The 20,133-nt window shown below is 43.2% G+C and overlaps 1 protein-coding gene across 1 annotated transcript in view; it reads right to left on the reverse strand.

Moving 5' to 3' along the window:
- Positions 1-5,166: 5,166 nt before the first annotated feature.
- Positions 5,167-20,133, reverse strand: part of TSPAN13 (tetraspanin 13) — a 30,022-nt gene continuing 15,055 nt past the window's right edge. Inside the window, exons 2-6 of the mRNA XM_006138331.4 lie at positions 16,791-16,958; positions 11,076-11,156; positions 7,314-7,427; positions 6,843-6,953; positions 5,167-6,294 (exon numbers count right to left, since the gene is read on the reverse strand). Coding sequence (XP_006138393.1) covers positions 6,220-6,294; positions 6,843-6,953; positions 7,314-7,427; positions 11,076-11,156; positions 16,791-16,958 — 549 coding nt within the window. The 3' untranslated portion in view covers positions 5,167-6,219. The remainder of the gene's footprint in view (positions 6,295-6,842; positions 6,954-7,313; positions 7,428-11,075; positions 11,157-16,790; positions 16,959-20,133) is intronic.

The raw sequence follows: 20,133 nt of genomic DNA on the forward strand, positions 1-20,133 counted from the left end.
CGATTTCTGAACCTTTAGGGTATACTGGTTACCTTTTCAGACTTTCCTTCACAGCCACTAAGGATAGATGTTTTTATACAATAAAAACCAGATTCTCATGTAATTACAGGAGCTTCAATAAACCCTCCCCCACAAAAATAAGCCACCACCAAATATTGCAGATCTTGTGATAAAGCTAGTCTCTCAGGACATCTACACTACGTGATTTCAGCCACAGTCATGGGAGAAACTAAAAGAAAGCACCATTACTTAAAGCACTATTATGAAGTATTTAAACAATCACAAATGGGAGCAGCTATATAATTTTATTGAAACCTTCACATTTCCAGCATTCCCTTCATTTATTTTTAGCTATGTTCTTGCTAAAATATGGAGTCTGGCTACATAAGGAAATTAACCTGTTGTGAAAGACAGCCCTCAGCTGTGACTTCCATCTGTAGTGATGTTAAAAATAGCTGTGCTGTTAGTGTAGCTAAACCAAAAACAGTTTAGCAGCAGCTGAAAGAGGGCTTTGCTGCTAACCATTTTTCTAGTTAAAATTAATATTTGTAGACTGCAAGTGCTTTTTGACAGTATCTTAGCCAGGGTGGGCAATAATTTTTGATGAAAGGCAGAGGCATAGTGAGGGTGTTATTCACCCAGGATAAAAGGAAAAATTTGGGCTCCCCCCCTGGCTGCGGCACCACCTGAACCTGGTGCACAGCTGAGGGGAACTTATACCGCATCTTCCCCCACCCCCTACAGTTTGGGGCCAGGCTCCCGCATGCACTAACCCGCCAGTGGAGATGGAGGAGGGTCAGGCTTAGAGCAGAGAGGCAGGAAGGAGGCTCTTGTTGTCGATGGCAGGCGGAGTAGGAGCACATGAACTGAAGAGATAACGGGGGGAGCAGAATGGGATTAAATTGGCGCCTCCCTAGCATGGTGCCCAGGGGCAACTGACCACTCCGGCCCCCTCGCTACACCACTGCCCCTCCTCCTGCAGATCTATCATCTTATGCATGTGCAAGATCTGTGAGAGCCGTCCCATGAATCTGCAGTTAGGGTCTGTGGCGCCGGCTTCTGGGTGGTGTCTCAATGCTGCCAAATTCACCTCCAAAGAAGGGGCTTCCCAAAGCAGGCCCTTGCTGCTGACCCCCAAAGCATCCACAGGTCCAGACTCCATTCAATGGGCCCACTTCCCAGGGCTCATTGATCTTGGATCTGGCTTCCATCCTCTCTCCAACCTTTGCAACTGCCCATAGGTGCTAACCTTCTGCCTTAGACATTCCCACCTCGTTCACCACACAGGGACAGTCTCACTTGTCCTAGGAACTATTCTACCAAGATGTAATACAAAGCTTCCATGTAAAAGGACTCACTACAAAGCTAAAAACTTCAATGAGAGAATGATTAATACAGAGATGTGTCTACATCTGCTACAGGGAGACACCTCTGCCTGCCTCCACCTCTCTCCCCTAGAGTCTACAGCCCCATTGCAAAGCGGGGGAGGGAAATAAAAGAGGCTGAGGCCCATCCAATGGGACTGAAGCAGACATGAGCAAGCCATGCCTGGGAGCCATTCTCTTGTCCATTGTTGGTGCTGTGTTGTTTCAGGCACGCTGAAATGCAGTCACCGCTAGGGTGGGCTGGACAACTGTTTAACACCTGCACAAAGTTTCAGGCAGGGGGAAGTGCGGGCTGCCTTCCTGCACAGTCCCCATCAGAACTACTGTGCCCTCCTGGCTTAGGAAAAGAACAAACAGGAGGATTGGAAATTAACCTGTCCAGTCTCACGTCCCCTAGGCAGGGAATGAACCATCTACATTAGGCCCCAGCTAGAGTATCACGTCCAGTTCTGAGCACCACATTTCAGAAAATGTGGAGAAACTGGAGAAAGTCCAGAGAAAATCAACACAAATTATGAAAGGTCTAGAGAACATGAGATATGAGGCAAGGCTGAAGAAATTGGCCTTGTTTACCTTGGAAAAGAGAAGACCAAAAAGGGACACGAAAGCAGCTTTCAAGTATCTAAAAGAGTATCATAAGGATGAGGAAGAAAAATTGTTTTCCTTGGCCTCTCAGGTTAGGATGAGAAGCAATTGGCTTACATTGCAGCAAGGGAGGTTTAGGTTGGACATTAGGAAAAACTTCCTAACTGTCAGGGTGGTTAAACACTGAAATAAATTGCCTAGGGAGATTGCGGAATCTCCATCACTGGCGATATTTAAGACCAGGTTAGATAGACATCTGTCAGGGATGAGCAAGGGCAACTCAACTCTGGAAGTCCCAGGAGCCACACTGATACTTACAGAACATGCTGAGGGCCTCAACTTAAATGTGGTTGCATATGCAAGCAAATATATACAAATAGCTTCTCACACTGACAGGCATGAATACAAAGATTAAGGCAAGACTACACAACATACAGGCCCCATTTAAGTCAGTTCTGCTGATATTAATAAAATGCAATATTTACCCGATTTCTACCTATGTGACAGCACTTTTCATGAGCAATGACAGTCCAAGAATTTAACTACTAAAATACATATCGTCAGAAGATCATTACACTGACTACTTTTTTGTTTTGGCTCCCACTCGCCGGCCACGTGTTGATCCCCACATAAGCCCAAACTGCACCTCAGGGCGCAAACAAACTGGCTGTGGGCAGCATACCAAGTTATTAATAAATATTTTTAAACCTTTACCTTTTCTCTCTGCTGCCATGTCTCCTCTCCTTGCTCCATTATCTCCCCTGGTGCCTGTTACCCCCCAACTCCTCACCCTCCTCTACTGTCCTGACTCCTGCCCTTCTCATTGCCCTCAGCTCTCCTGCAACCTGCCCCCCTGCACCAGCCCTTCTCTCCCTCCTGTGCCCACTCCTCCAGTAGCCCCACTCTGATCATGTGAGCTACCCCTCCTCATCCCCTCTCCTAACACCTCCCCTTTACACACCTGCCCTGCCTCTCTCCTCTGGTGCTGATCTCTCCCCTGCAGGTGTCTGCCCTTCTACTTCACCCCCTGAATCCCCTGGCACCTGCACCTTCCCTTAGTCCTGCACCCTCCTGGTTCCTCCCCCTTCCCTCACTGCCCCTGCTCCCTTTGCCCTCTTTTTCCCCTGATGCCCACCCCCTCACCACCCTCTGTCCCCGTTCCCCTCATGCCCCTGTGCCATCACACATGCCTTGCTCCATCCCCACCTCTCATGCCTATCCCTTCTTTCAAGCCTTCTCCCCAGCACCTCCCTCCCCCCCCATGCCCTTCCCCTCCCCTCCCCTCCCCCCTAGCATCACCCAGTCCCCTCCTGCCCTTTTCCTCATTGTCTGCACTTGGCCCCCTGGCATTTGTATCTTCCCTCCCCCCTCTGCCCAAGCTCCTCCCCTTTCCTCGCCCCCCCCCCCCCCCCAACACACAAGGCCCTTCCCCTCCCACCTGCCTGCTGCCTTCCACTGTGCGGGGCCGGAGTCTGTGCTCGGGCCCCAGACTCCGAACTGGAAACTAAGCCGGCACCATGCGGCACCGAACACTTTTAAAGTCCTGGGCCATGACATGACGTGACGTCACGCCCCGCCCGGGTGTCTCCCCGGCCAGCTGGGAAGGCTGCGCAGCACGCGCAGGCAAAGGGGGGCTGACCGAACGCTGGCAGGGGTGGCGAGTTCTAGGGCCGCCCCCTGGGCCCGGCCCGGCCCGCACAGGCAAGGGGGAGCCGACTGAATGCTGCGCACAGCAGGGACGGTCCGGGGCCGGCCATAGAACTCGCCACCCATGCCAGGTGGGCCCCCCCCCCAGCTACGCCTCTGATGGAAGGCCACTCCATGAATGCAGTGAGTGGTCAAGGCCTGCATTCTTTCATATTGAGTAGGTGCAGGAGCTGGGAGAGAGGTTGGGTGTAAAAGGAAGCTTGGAAGGTTTCTGACCTGGGGAATGAGTGCAGGGATTTGGGTTGCGACCAGGGACAAGGGATTGGGGTGCAGGGTTGGGGAGGGATGTGGATGCAGGCTTGGGTTACGTGAAGTACAGCTGTAGGAAGAAGGGCAGAGAGTTGGTGGGAGGAAGGGGCTGGGATGACAGTAAGCTGCGGCTGTGAGGCACTTACCTGGGCAAATGCTAGCCACCAGCCCAGTAGGTTCCTCAACCAAGCTTCCTGCTTGCCCCACCCCTGCATGCTGCTCACAGCAGCCAGCTGCTGGGGCCCTGTGCTTCCCCTCTGGTGCTCAGCCTGTGGGAGTGGGAAATAATTTGCTCACTGCCAGTCCTGTGAACAGGAAACCCACCAATGGGAACTACAAGATTGTGCTGAGGCCGGGCCAACACGTGAAGCCTTTATCCCTCTACGCCCCTGCTTGCAGTGTTCAGTACAGCACATGGCCCCTGCAGCTGGCTTCTCTGAGTGGTGTGTGAGGGTGGGACAGACAAGGAGTACTTTGGAGGGCAGGATCTAGCCTGCAGGCCACATTTTGCCAACCCTTAATGTTAGTATTAAGTTACGGTACTGCTTTTGCATAATAGGACCCCCAAAGCCACTCATTTGCACTGGGTTACTGGAGCACTCTGTAAAAAGAGGCTTATTTCTCATAAATGCACTCAGTCATACCTCCACCTAAGCTAACAGATAAAATGTCAGACAGTATAGAAGTACATGTAATATGGTGCTGGGTTTTGTAGAATGAATAAAAACTTGAACAGCGAATAGCTTCTCTTCAGCTCTGTATGAGACGTTCTTATGCAGGCTCAGCTTTAGAAAAGAGGGAGCATACAGATATCTATATGGGTCTTATTACCGCTGTATATTAGCACCTTCTTACTATACAAAGTTCAGTTACCTCCTATTCAGTGAAGGCCCTTCAAAATCCCAAACCAACTTTCATTACACTTGTTTCCCCACACACACCTGTGATGCCAGTGCTCTTCTGTAGCTGCTCTCATAAATATTGGTTTTGGGTATCTTCCCAGTTTTTCCATGTTGAGTGACATACAAAGGGGAAGAGGAGAAATTTCAGCCAAGAGGGACAGTTCCATTGAAGACACACTGACACCATTTAATCATAATTCAGAGAAAAGCGTTAAAAACACAGCATGCACCTCAAAAAATTACGTCTTCGATCATCCGGTGCATTGTCTGCAACGGCATGCATCTGCTGTCTATAATGTATCTAATTAGTATATGAACAACTTGGTCAAGGACAGTGATTTCATCTAAAGTTTTATAGAGCATTCAACCACAAACACTTTTTTTTATTGTTAAGCTACGAAAACACCATGACAATATTTTTACAATTACATTTAAAATCAAGTATTTTAGATAGTGAAAGCTGAAGGTGGGTCAGATTTGTTGATGAATGTCAGTATCGCATTTTTATAAGTTATTACAACTATGAATTTAAACTACTTGTGAAAAAGTTTTATACAAAATCTCTGGGCAGCAATTCAAAGTGTGTTAAACTAACAAAATTGATCATTACACTTCTGATGTTGTCCCAGTGTCACAGTTCATTTACCTATAGGGAATTTTTGTTTTTTAAAAAGTAGTTTTAAAATTAGTCTTAGGTTAATTTTCTTGGTTTGTCTCATTATTATTCTCACTATTATTACGCTTAGCTATCCAGATAACAAAAAATGTTTTATTCTCTTTAGTTCTGACATCTTTAGAATTGCATTTAAAGACTACAGGAGTCAATTAACATGATTATATCTATGATCTAAAATGGTATCTTAAATTTAGAGAAAAGAAACAACATAAATGGTTGATAAATGTATGTATTAAATGTTCTCTACATTATTAAACCCAGAGAGTAGAATGGGACAGTGATTCAACAGAAAAATATGTTTACTGTATTTTACCTTACAGGCATTTAATTTCCAGTTGCGTCATTTTAAAGAGAAAAGAAAACACTTTTTTTTTTTTAAAAAACAAAACAAAAAAATCACACACTGACTATTTTTTTAGCTGTTTGGTTCAGTTTAGGATTGATTTTAAGATGAAGAAAGGCAATATATCCTAGTGCCATTAAATAGAAAACCAATCTCAGAAGAGTGTAGTTTCTGTTTAGTTACAGAAAACAGGTATCTTTTTCAAGATGGAGAACTCTAGAGATTAAGATGGGAAACCAAAGATGACAAGCACAAACATCTCCATGTAGGAAAATCATTTTCTTTTCAGATCCTTAGCCTGCAGAAGTGCCACCTGATAGAGAATTCATATTTTAACCAGGAAAAAAAAAATCAGTCCTTGAGAAACTTTCATCAAAGAAATGCACTAGGGTTTGCACGAGAATCCTTTTGGTTTCTGTATCTGTAAGTCAGCCAAACTCCCAAAATCTGTAAGAAGAAAAAAACAGACACTTAGTACCGCTTTTATCCTCCCCATATGGTTTAAAGATTAGAATATTTTCCCCAGTGTCTGATATCTAAAATTTCCAAATGCAAGTTCAGGATGTTTTTGCACTGGCATTCGAGTCACAAAAAAAACCCCACACAACTTCCCTTGATTAGTGGGAGGACATATCCTGTGAGAGAATTCATTCTAACAAGGAGAAAAACATGCATATGCAATACATATGCCTAAACTGGTCATGCACCTCCAGTCTACTACACCAATGTCCACAATTATAGCTTAACCATTTACCTACAGCAATAACAATGTATCTTGAAAGGTGTGGTTACAATACATGCTTGAGATTGGTGCTTTCCCTTTAATGCTGGGAATCTACTAACTTGCTTGTTGACAGTTTTTGTTTGCTATTCACTCTGAGCGTTGCTAGTCAGAAAAGTCAAACATTGTTGAATAATAGGGTTAGTGATTTCTGTAGTAAGTTACTAGCCCATAGGACTTTCTTTTAGAAATAAATATGCTAATGTGCACTCACCTCACTGAAACTGAAGAAAAGTCCTATGCCCCCTACAAATCTCAGTACCATTCCTGAATATTCTTCTATTATAGGTGCACATGGTGAACACTGGAGGTTTGTATAGCAAGCCTGAAACAAAAATTACAGTTTTAAATTATTAAAAAGTAAACCACAAACATGTGAAGCTAGCCAAAAATGGCTTAGTTTTGCCTAAGACTGGCATTTTTAATAAATTGAATTGTAAATACCTATGTCATGCTTTTAGTCAATAGATCTTAAAGTGTTTAAGGTGGTAAGTACCATAAAATGAATTGATACAATTACTGTCCTATTACTGTCCTATATATTTGATAATGATTTTTCAAACTGTACAGTATTCCTGTAAACGTGATGATATACTTAAGCTGCTATGCAATGACAATATGTTTGCACACTTCTCTAGAAAAGAACGAGTAAGTAACAAATGTTATAACTGAGTGACCTACTTACAGCAGAGCAGGTTTCACTTGAATTGAAGGCATTGAAACCACAACAGTTTAGATTCCTCTCAATATCTTTTCTAGCAGTGACTGTGCTGGTCCATCCAACCTCTAGAAGTTGTCTCTAAAAGGCACAAATTAACACATGCATAATTTAATAATTGCTACCCCTTCCCCCCCCCCATTTCATTCAAGCCCATGTGGTATGCATAATACCCTCACACTCAGCCCCCATTCTGATATTGTTACAGTCTAAAGCAACAAGCAAAAGTCACGTGTATAATGTATATATAGCCCAAATAGCTAAAGCAAGAAAAATATCAAGTTTCACAAGCCTAATGGATTATCTCCACTCTTTTTCAGATCTGCACTTGTATCACCAGTCAAGTGGCAAGATGAATTTAATAGGCAGCAGGTTTAAAAACAAACAAAAGGATGTATTTTTTCACATAATGCACAGTCAACCTGTGAAACTCCTTGCCAGAGGATGTTGTGAAGGCCAAGACTATTACAAGGTTAAAAACAAAATAACAACAACAACTTTAACTTTATGGAAGAGAAGTCTGTCAACAGGTGTTATCCAGGATGGGCAGGGATGGTGTCCCTGTCCTCTGTTTGCCAGAAGCTGGGAATGGATCACTTGATTGTCTACTCAGTACATTCCCTTTGAAGCATCTGGCAATGGCCACCCTCGGAAGACAACATGTTGGGCTAGATGGACCTTTGGTCTTAGTTTGGCCATTCTTATTTTCATATATCACATTAACCAGATTTTATTAAAATACTGATTTTACTGGGATCAACACTGTGGGGGACTGATTGTCTAGTTGCCATCTTGTTCACTCCCTGCCACTGGTGGGTCATTGAATTATGTCAGATGCTAAAGGTTAAGAGGCACTAACCATGAAAAATTTCATGGGCAAGTTTACTGGAGCTGGAACCTAGTACAGATACTCTTGTTCTTTCACAGCAAGAGGTTAGTCAGAAGCAGTAGTAAGCACAGCAGCACGCTGCTCAATAGCACAAAGTTGGCTGGTGGGCCCTAGGAAGTTCCAAAAAACTGGAAGAAAGCTAATATTTTGCCAGTTTTTAAGGAGGCTAAACAGTATCACCAAGATAATTAAAGGTTAAGTAGCATGACATCAATCTCAGGCAAGATGAGTGGCAGATAGAGGATTCTATTAATAAAGGATGAAAGAAAAGTAAGATATTAATGGGGGTCTACGGAAAATAGATCCTGTCACGCTAACCTGATTTGATATTTCAAATTTGGATGATAACAGTTACAGTGTTTATAATATAATATAATTAGACTTCTGTCATGCATACTGCAGAACATTTTGATTAACATGGCACGTATGAAACGTATTTAAAACAGGCTAACAGATCTCAAAACTGTAAACAGAGAATTGTCAATGTGGCTTTGTTTCCAGTAGTGTCCTGCATGGATCAGTCCTTGATCCTATGCTACTTAATTGTATCAATGACCTGGAAGAAACACACATCACTGAAAGTTTTCGGACGACACAAAAATGGGAACAATGGTAAATGACAACGTGGATAAGGTCACAGATTCAGAATAATTTAGATCACTTGGCAAAGTAGGCACAAAGAATATCCATTTTAATATGGCAAACTGTAAATGTATACATCAGGTCTGAGCCATACTCACAGGATGGGGGACCCTACCCTGGGAAGCAGTAAATCTGAAAAAGATTTGGGGGTTATGGCAGATAAGATGAACATAAACTCAGCATGGGCAGCATGTAGTGTAGGCAAGGGAAAGCACTGCCTTCCCAAATTTACACATACCGGCTGCTGGGGAAGGCTAGGAACAGCATAGCAGCCCAACTCCCCTAGCCCTCCAGGTGGCTAGAAAGGATTGGGCTGGGGCAGGCTGTGACCAAGAGCTACTCTGATCCTGGGATGAATAAATAGGGGAATCTCAAGTAGGTTATTTTACCTTTACACTGGGGCAAATGCTGTTGGAATATTGTGTCCCGTTCCAGTGCCCACAATTAAAGAAGAATGTTGATACATTAGACAGGCCTCAGAGAAAAGCCATGTGAAGGATTATAGGATTAGAAAACATGCCCTTATAGTGCTAAGCTAAATAGACTGAGCTTCTTGGAGTTTAACAGAGATGGTTAAGAGGCATCTTAATTACAGTCTATAAGTATCTACATGGAGAACAAATATTTTTTAAAGTGGCTCTTTAATCTAGCAGACAAAAGGTACAACACAATCCAATGGCTGGAAGTTGAAGCTAGACAAATTAAAACTAGAAGGTGCCCATTTTAAAAAGTGAGTAATCATTAGAACAATTTACGAAGGGTTGTGGTGGATTCTCCATCTCTGACCATTTTAAAATCATGACTGGATGTTTTTCTAAAAGACATGCTTTAGGATTAATTTGGGGAAGTTTATGGCCTGTGCTATTGAGGAGGTCAAACTAGAGGATCACAACGGTCCCTTCTGGCATTGGAATCTACAAATTAAAAGATTAAAAGCTTTCAGAATGGTAGCTACAAAAAGAAAAGGAGGAGATTAAAAAGGTACATCTTTCTAAAGGTACATCTATAATGTGGGCTATTTCGGGATACTGGAGGCATCCCAAAATAGCTACTGCATGTCTTAACAAGCCGCCCGTTATTTCAAAATATTTTTCGAAATAATGGGCACGCTATTTCGGCATCCCTGTAACCCTCGTTCCATGAGAGTTAAGGGATGTCTCAAAATAACACATCATTCTGAAATTTGGTGCTATGTAGACGTGTCAAATTTCAAAATAAACTATTTTGAAATAGAATCAAAATAATAGAATAAATATTTTATTTGGAGTTTAGGGTGCTGTGTACACACACCCTCACTTTTACCTCTCTCACAGCCATCAATTAAAGCCCTGACATATCCCCCATTTCTCCAATAAGACCTGTCCCATTCCCCACTCTTCAAAATGCAGAGGTGGGACGATTATCATCAGTAGCTCTTGCACAAACTATGCTTGATAACATCTTATCCACTGATGTGTGACCCTCACTAGGTTAGGAAGCTAGGCTACAGAAGTTGAATAAAGGAGGTAACCTTTAATAAATGGCATAGGTTTATAAAAATCTATCAGTTCAAGCATAGTATAAACTTATTGGATGCTCAGGAGATGGGACTGATTTTATATGCTAGTGTACTATTACACAGTCACTAAGCAAGGGTCAATGATCTGACTATTTTGGATACAGAAAGGAGATGCATCTTAAATCAAAGAGTGATCACATGTTTAATGGACTGAAATGAATATGCCTAATTATAGTCACAGGTTTTGGAGGATTCATCTTATTATATGGGAATGATTTATTCTGTTTTCATATATGTAAGTCACCTTTACAGCTAACACAGTCATTGAGCTTATACTCGGAAGCAATTCAGTGTTAGTCTCCTTTGCTGTTATCTTTCGTTTAGATTACTGCATATTAATTCATCTTGCTCCAAATTACTGAACTTCATACCGCATAGCTGACAAATTTGAGACTCAAAATGTCTAAACCTCTTAGAAGGAATACTGAGCTGCATAAATTTCTTCCTCGGAACCGGACACCCAGGATTGCCTTTACAGCGGTCCCTGACTTAAGAAAGCATGCAAAAATCACGTGAAGAAGGACCCATCATTCTTTGTAGATATATACATATTACAGTTTATTCAGGTTGTCGAGATAGCAGTACAATATCTACAACACAACATTTTTGTTCAACTGAAAATTCAGAAGAAACGTCTTACCTGCTGTCTTTCGTTCAATGCCAGGCATGCACAGGAGACTGAAAACTGGACAATGAACACTAGCAAGAGAATAATCATGTACTGAAGAAAAACAGTTAAGGTTATATTTTCAAAGGAATTTTAAGTATGCAAAGCACATCCTTACAGTTTCATGCAGAGTCCAGCACATACGTAAACAATGCTTAATACAAGAACTACTGAGCATCTATATCGGAAGGCTTGGCCATCTTTTGGGACAAGTAAGTAATAAGTAAGAGCTCAACCAGATGATGCATTATGATTTAAGTTAAGAAAAAAAGTCTATTTGCAGTGCTTTGTATTTGTTTCTTTCAAGGTTAAATGATTTTAAAGATCTAATGAAAATTCTTCATTCCTCCCTATTACAACAACTGATCTTGGACTTTGATTAAAATACCCAGTTAAAATTTTATTTTAAATGTTACCTGTAGCTTAAAATTCTATCTTGCCTGGTAATGCCTTAAAATAGAGCCTCTATGTGATGGAACAGCCTCATAATTGAGGGACACTGATCTTCCTCAATGAAATTTTAGACTACAATGTTTCCCAATGCATAGTAAATTTCAAAATTAAAGGAGATTAAATTTCAAATAGGAAGTCTGTTTCTAAGTCAGATATTCCTTTTAACCACAGAAGAGCCGATAGGACTAGAGCAAAGCTGCAGAGCTGAAACTATGTAAATAGAATAAATGGTGATCCCTGGGATACAGGTTGAACCTCTCCCGTCTGGCACTGTCCATGGCCTGCCATGATTTTAGTTAGCCAGATGTCTGCTTATCGTGTGTGTGGCTATCTTTCCTAAGATTCTATAAAGTTTGTTTATAGCTACCAGTCCTGGCTTTCAGTGTTTTATGCTGTTATTTAGCTCTAATTTACCCCCTAAATGTCTTCTAAGCACCCAGTAAGCAGTGGAAATGTTGGTAAAGCTGCTAGATAATATTGATTTCCCATGGTTCAGCAAATCCTCTGGTTTGGTACTGGTCAGGTCCCGAGGGTGCCAGACTACAGAGGTTCAACCTGTGTATCTTCCTGGAATCAAGAACCTCTTGTATGTGCATTCTAGTGTTTTTGGTGGTTTAAGTTAAAGCCTGTATGCACCTGAAAGGAAAAAAAAAAAAAAAAAAAGCTAAACTCAAGTGTAAAAGTTATTTTGCAGAAAAAATTGGCTATCTAGTAATGTCACCTAGGCTTCCATGCCATTTTTTCATGTGATGTACCAAAACACTTAAGTTTTCCAAGGATCTTCTATAGACAGATGCAACATAAAATTCTGGGGCTTCTACAGTAGCTACCGCAGTGCCCAGGGGCAGACGATGGTTTTGCGGGGCCCCGGGCAGCATACTTCCGCAGGGCCCCCCCTTTGCCACGGCGCATGCGCAGCAGCGCCACGGCGCATGCGCAGCGGCGCCACGGCGCATGCGCAGGGCTTTCTGAAGCGCGGGGCCCGGGGTGGCCGCCCTGTTCGCCCTGCCATATATCCGCCCCTGGTAGTGCCCATCAGACCAGAAGTCTCTCATATATCCATTCAGAAATGGAGAAGATATAGAAGCAATCTTCTAGGGGATGAAATCTACCTCCCTGTCTTTGCTCTTCTCCCCTCATCCAGCTACAGAGAGTCATAGGATTAAGCTAGACTTAATACATTTTAAGTTTGTAAGGAATACTCCAGTTCCAGTGCCCAGGCATATCTGTGAACCCAGAAGCAGATAAAATTATAAAAATCTACCTGTGTGGGCTAGCCACCAAACAGCAATCCCTCTTGCTTGCCACACTATACATAATAGAAACTTTGTATAACTGTCACGTAAAGCCCTGTAATTCAGACAACTCTGTGTGTCAGCTAAATAGTCTCCGAACGGACCTTCTTGCTTCTTGTAGGTACCATGCCTTTTCCTTTAAAAAATGGATGGGGAAAGAATGAGTGCAGAAAATTCTCTTACAATCTCCAAAAAATTGAGTTTATTTTGATGGTATGGTAAAAGCTAACTGTGGAGTAGGGATGTAATAGTGTAGTCTATTAACTGATAAGTAAAAGCTTATAGGTTAATGCTATAGACTACACGCATTCCCTCCCGAGCTCAGTCCTGGCTCATGCTGGGTCTCGAACCTACCCCCCACTGCAGCTCTGCATTTAAAGTGTATTAGGAGCCAGGCGGGCAGGCAGCTCAGCTTAGTTCCAATTTGCACTCGGTCCAGGAGCTCAGCCCCACACCTCCCATACAGGGGTTGCTACCACCCCATTCTGCTGCTTCTGCTACAGAGGCAGCAGCACAGAGCAACAGGGGGCTCCTTGGGAGTGGGGCTGGAGTGCACTGGCTGCTGGTCCCACCCCCAGGGACTATAGACTAGTCAAGTAACTGATAAGAATTCAGGAGGTTAATCGACTATTCAATTAACCCATATTTAACACTCCTAATGTGGAAACTAGTCTGTTCAAAGTCATCACTGCAATGGAAAAGTAGTAAATACTTTTAATGGTTTGCAGGGAGGTGTAAGAGCAGAGCTATAACAAGCTAAAGATCCATGGGATAATCTATGGCTCTTTTTGTACTAAAGTAGTAAGTACAGAAAAATGTTGAAAATTTATTTAAAAGGTATGTTTGGAGAAAAACTAGTGAGACCCAACTTTTCTGCAACAGACTGGACAGAATGGAAAAATATTCAGCCACACAGGGAATGTCTATCTGCCTTTTCATGCCTACTTAATGTGTTTATTTGTATTATGACACCACGTAGGAATCTGACTAATGGTTCAGGAAGTTATTATGTTAGGTGCTGTACAGACAAAACAAAGGCTATGTCTACACTGCAGCCTTGTTGGCAGAGACAATGCAAATGAAGTGCTCATTAGCATTTCTCACACTCATTTGCATAGTCTCTTCCAATCCGTTTTGCAGAAGAGGTTTTTGCGCAAAAAACCTCAGTGTAAGCGGGGCCATTTTGCGCCAAAAAAACTTTTGCGCAAGAACCCTTATTCCTCAAAAAAGCAGGTATATAGGATCTTACGCAAAAGGGTTTTTTGCCCCGTCTACAGTGCAGTTTTTTGTTGTTGTTTTTTTAAAACACAAAAACCTCTTCCACAAAACGGATCGTAAGAGACTATGCAAATGACAGTGTGAGAAATGCTAATGAGCGCTTCATTTGCATTGTCTCTGCCAACAAGGCTGCAGTGTAGACATAGCCTCAGAAAAAAAATCCTCTGATCCAGAAAATATTGACCTTGTTAACAAGAATGCTAATTTAGATCAGCAATAATTTTTGATCAGACAGCTGACCTAGAAGTGGGAAGTTCTGCACTCCTATTGCTAATCTCAGACAAGGTTAAGCAAGGGCTTAAATGACAGATTTCTATGCACAAAGTAGTTAATTTTCCAGGCCTCCTTAGTGGGCAGGCAGCACCCTTTGTTCAAACATTCTTTTTCCTTTAGTGACTCAGTCTCTCTCTGGCCTTATTACAGAATGTAACCTGAACCTGCAAAAACCACACACAGGACAGATACTATTACAATACCTGGTCTCACTTATGTCATTTTCTTCCGTCTGTTTTTTAAAATGCATCTTGGCACACTGGCAGTATTATAGCCTGTGACGTTTACCTGAGACATTGCTGATTTTAAGCTTAACGTGATCAATACAGCATAATCGTGGTGAGATATATGGGTGGGTAATATTTAAGAGGCATGTACAGGTTGCACCTCCCCAATCTGGAATTCTAAGGTCTGGCAACATCCGTGGTCCAGCATGACCACAGATGTTCTGGGATGAGAGAGCCCTAGAGCAGGAAGGCCAGCAGCTGGGAGCCTGGCACAGCCCAGCACGTCTGGTAGCAGCGGGACCACAGCAGCCTGGACACCAGCGACACCAGGGCAGCCAAGGAGTGCAATCTGAGCTATCTGCAACCCAGCAGTAGGGCCAGGACGGCAGAAGCCTTCCCCTCCTGGGCTGCATTGACGTGGGTGGTGGTGGGGCCGCAGTATCCTGGGCAGCAGCTGTGGAGCTGTAGTAGCCTGGGTAGCTGCGGCGGCAGCATGATTGGGGCTGCCTACCATCCAGTAGCAAAGCCAGAGCTGCAGCCTCAGCAGCCCAGAAAGGTAAGCCGGCTGGGACCACGGCAGCCTGATAGAAGCAGAATGGCTGGGGCTACATGCCACCCAGCAGCGGGGCTGGGGCTGCAGCAGCCTAATCGGGGCAGCGTGCCACCCAGCAGTGGATGCGTGCTGCCGGATTGGCAGGACAGCCAGGGCTGTCCAGCAAGCAGCCTGTCCGGGCTGAAGGAGCCGGCAGAGGGGAAGGCCACAGGCTGGTGTCAAGGGACCTCCCGTTATCCAGCAAATTCCCTTGTCTGGGACCAGTCAGGGAGGTCCAACCTGTACTGAAATTATATTTTAAAATCTGTGTCCTGTGCAGATACGACAAACAGGTTTTTCTGGACAAAAGATGTAGATTCATGTGTCTGCTTTGATTCACGTATAAAGTAAGCATTGTAAGCCAAAACAATGGAAGTCAGTCAGCACACAGCATCAACAGAAGGATGTGAAAGCAATTTGGAGCCAGCAGACGTCACTAAGGAATAAACCACAGGTGTCATCCCGACTCTGTGGGCAGAAAAAAGTGGATTTGGCAGTGTAACAACACAGCAAGAGGAAACATTCGTATCCCTCACTGACAGGCCAAAACATACAGTGGGAACCTAGCCATGCTGATTGGTGATGTTGAAAGATTGTTTTAGGTGAGTAACTATTTTAGACAAGGATTTTAGGTTATTAAAATTAAGATTAGATTCTAAGGATTATGTTAAACTTTGTTTTATATGTAACCATTTCTGTCAGCCTTACTCGCTGTCTTGGGTCAAGGCTTTTGATAATAAATTTAGGATTATTTTTACTATAAATATCTCGGTGATGTGATATTATCCATGACCTACTCCTGAGACAGACAAGCTGTCTGCACACTGTTTCCTTGGAGACAGCAAATCTGCTAATTTCTGTGTGTGTCCAGGTAGAAGACTTGGATGCTGCAGGGTGATGTTTCCAGTGAGGTTTGGATACACCTATTGTTAAACTGAAAAAAAAAGCCCAGCAAAGACTGTTTGGGTGGCTAGTGGAGTTAGAGAGCTGACACCTAGTTAAGTACCAGCACATCTTCCTCTCACTGGAGCAGGGGGGTTACAAGGAGACTCACAATCCTAGGAGCCCTGAGAAAGTGTCTGACATGCTCAATTCTAATTTGGGGTGACAAAGAACTAGATGTGAATGAGAACAAAAGGGAGGCTGGAATCCAAAAATTCAATTGCTGCCTGAGAAATATCTACATTTCCCTGTAACATTCAGGGGAACCAGTTACATCAGGGCTGTGTCATCTGACCCCAGTACAACAGTTGAATTTACTCTGACCGACAATTAGGAATGTGTTATTACCAGGTCAGGAATCAAAAGAAGCAATAAAAATGTAATGCAGATGAGGTCCTTGGCACAAGTAACATTTCATCATACAAATAAAAAGGTAACAAAAGGTTAAAAAAAGATCGACAGTGGATGAAGGGGAGCATTACTGAGAGCTAATTTTGTGGCACAAATTTGGAAGGCACACTGGGGCACCTGTTTGTACAGCAGAATGAGGCTCTGGTCCATGACTAGGAATTACTCTAACACAAAACATTACCACCACCACTTGTATTTGCAAATTCCCAAAGGATACAAAAAAGAGTAACACTTGATGGTGTTTGACTGCACCGATCAATCCAACCAAAGCAATAAGGAACAGAAAGATCCCCACAGCGATTACCACGCCAACAACTCGGAAACTAGAAATGAGGCCAAAGCCTATACCCCATGCTGCAATTCCAATCAGCAGTAAGCTGACCAGCTAGAGGGAGGGAAAATAGAAAAAGATAATTAGCATGTAAAAGAAAAATAGTCTAAATTGCTGGTGCTCCTTGCACTTACTTTTTTGACATTAAACGATGATCTCTTTCTCTCCCCACCACTGAAAATCAAACAAGTCCCAAATATGACGTTAAGCTTAAAAGAAGTCTCTACAGGAGCTCATTTTTATTTATAAGATTTAAGTGTACATTTACCTTTCAGTACTGTGAATGTGAGATCAGTTCCCACACTTTCGATCCTCAGTTTAAGAAGTTCAAGATCAATGTCTTGTAACAGAGACCACAATGGAGATAATAGAATGGAACATGCATATGAAACAAGGATTAACAGCTTTATACCACACAGATTGACAAAGAGTTCCAAATACCTGTGAGAAATGCAAAGTATATTTAAATAACTTCACTAAATTGCTATGTGAACAGGTTGGAAAAAATATCTTACTTGCTAGAAGTGTCATTCAATCATCATAGAATCAGAGCTGCAAGAGACCTCTGGAGGTCATCAAGTTCAGCCCCCTGCCCAAGGCAGGACCAGTCCCAACTAAATCAACCCAGACAGAGCTTTGTCAAGGCGAACTTAAAAACCTCTAGGGATGGAGATTCCACCACCTCCCTAGGTAACCCATTTCAATTCTTCACCATCTTCCTAGTGAAATAGTTTTTCCTAATATCCAACGGGTTGGTGCTTGGTTTGGTAAAATGGCAGGAGTCCCAGAGGCTTAAAGGCCAAACACCCAGTGAAAATACAGAATGATGGCAAGACAACAATTTTGCTAAAGAAGGAGTGATTTATTAAACTGAACAACTTCCTAATATTTACCTAACATTTACCTAATATAATAAACTACCTAATATTTACCATACAACAACTTTTAAACCCTAAGTTACAGCTAAGTCAAATATATACACACACTTAAACTGTTTCTTTAACACTGACAATAGCAAGGGTAAAAGTTACCACAGAGCTATATATTTTCTAACCTGTCTCTTTTAAACAACTTAACAACAGTGAGGGTAGATTAAATACTTACAAACTCAGCAACAACAACACAAAGACACACAAGGAAACGGAGCATGCTCGAGATTCGTGCACCCCTTTTTAGATTTGTTGGGTGGGAGGCGGCCTTTGGGTGATCAGTCCTAAGCCAGACTCAGATTCTGTCTTCCAATATTCGGGAGTCCCCGAGCTAAGGGCAGAGAGGTTTTTATGTTCTTGCCTATTACCATATTTGGTGTTGTTTGTGCTCTGGGAGTGGCATGAGTGTGGTCTGGGTGTGGTGTGAGGCCCATATATGATGTTGAGTGCTGGACTCTGACAAGCTCCATTTTATTGGTAGATAAGCCTTGTTGCTATCTATGTGACGTGGTGAGGTTGCGGAGGTAGATCTCGGCTATATGCGGGAGGCCTGGCCAAGAGAACCCATACTTGACACAACCTACACCTCTCCCTCTGTAACTTGAGACCATTGCTCCTTGTTCTGCCATTCGTCACTACTGTGACTAGCCTTTCTCCATCCTCTTTGGAACCTCCCTTCAGAAAGCTGAAGGCTGCTATCAAATCCCCCCTCACTCTTCTCTTCTGCAGACAAACCCGAATCCTTCAGTCTCTCCTAATAGGTCATGTGCTCCAGCCCCCTAATCATTTTGGTCACCCTCTGCTGGACTCTCTCCAATACATCCACATCCTTTCTATAGTGGGGGCCCAGAACTGGACACAATATTCTAGATGTGGCCTCACCAGAGCCGAATAAAGGAGAATAGTCACTTCTCTGGATCTGCTGGCAATGCTCCTCTTAATGCATCCCAATATGCCATTAGCATTCTTGGCTACAAAGGCACACTGACTCATATCCAGCTTCTCATCCACTGTAATCCACAGGTCCTTTTCTGCAAAAAACTGCTACTTAGCCAATCGGTCTGGAACAATGCTTGGGATTCTTCCGTCCCAAGTGCAAGACTCTGCGCTTGTCCTTGTTGAACCTCATCAGATTTATTTTGGCCCAATCCTCTAATCTGTCTAGGTCACTCTGGACCCTATCCCTGCCCTCCAACGTATCTACCTCTCCCCCTAGCTTAGTGTCATCTGCAAACTTGCTGAGGGTGCAATCCATCCCCTCATCCAGGTCATTAATAAAGATGTTGAACAAAACCAGTCCAAGAACAGATCCTTGGGGCACTCCACTTGAAACCGACCACTAACCTGACATCGAGTCATTGATCACTACCCGTTGGGCCCGACAGTATAGCCAGCTTTCTATTCCTCTTACAGTCCATTTATCCAATCCACATTCCCTTAGCTTGCTGGCAAGAATATTGTGGGAGACCATATGAAAAGCTTTGCTAAAGTCAAGGTATATCACATCCACTGACTTCCCCATATCTGCAGAGCTAGTTACCTCCTCATAAAAACTAATCAGATAGGTCAGGCACGACTTGTCCTTCGTGAATCCATGTTGACCATTCCTGATCACTTTCCCATCTTCCAAGTGCTTCAAAATGGATTCCTTGAAGATCCCCTCCATGATTTTTCCAGGGACTGAAGTAAGTCTGACTGCTCTGTAGTTCTCTGGATTGTCCTCCTTCCCTTTTTTAAAGATGGGCACTACATTTGCCTTTTTCCAATCATCCGGAATCTCTCCTGATCTCCATGAGTTTTCAAATAGAACGGCCAAAGGCTCTGCAATGGCACTTGCCAACTCCCTCAGTAACCTCGTATGCATTAAATCTGGGCCCATGGATTTGTGTATGTTGAGCTTTTCTAAATAGTTCCTAACTTGTTCTTTCCCCACCAAGGGCTGTCCACCTCCTTCCCATACTGTGTTGCCTAATGCATTTGTCTGGGAGCTGACCTTGTCCGTGAAGTCAGAGGCAAAGAAAGCATTGAGTACTTCAAGCTTTTCCCACATCTGTCACTAGGTTACCTCCGTCATCTGTTAAGGACCCCACACTCTCTCTGATCACCCTCTTATTGCTAACATGCCTGTAGAAACCTGTCTTATCCTTCACATCACTTGCTAGCTACAATTCCAACTGCGTTTTCGCCTTCCTGATAACTCCCCTGCATTCTCGAGCAATATATTTATACGCCTCCCTGCGCATCTGTCCAAGTTTCCATTTCTTGTAAGCTTCCTTGTGTGTTTAAGCTCACCAAGAACA

The sequence above is a fragment of the Pelodiscus sinensis genome, chromosome 2 (genome assembly GCF_049634645.1).
Source record: "Pelodiscus sinensis isolate JC-2024 chromosome 2, ASM4963464v1, whole genome shotgun sequence".
Taxonomy (NCBI): Eukaryota; Metazoa; Chordata; order Testudines; family Trionychidae; genus Pelodiscus; species Pelodiscus sinensis.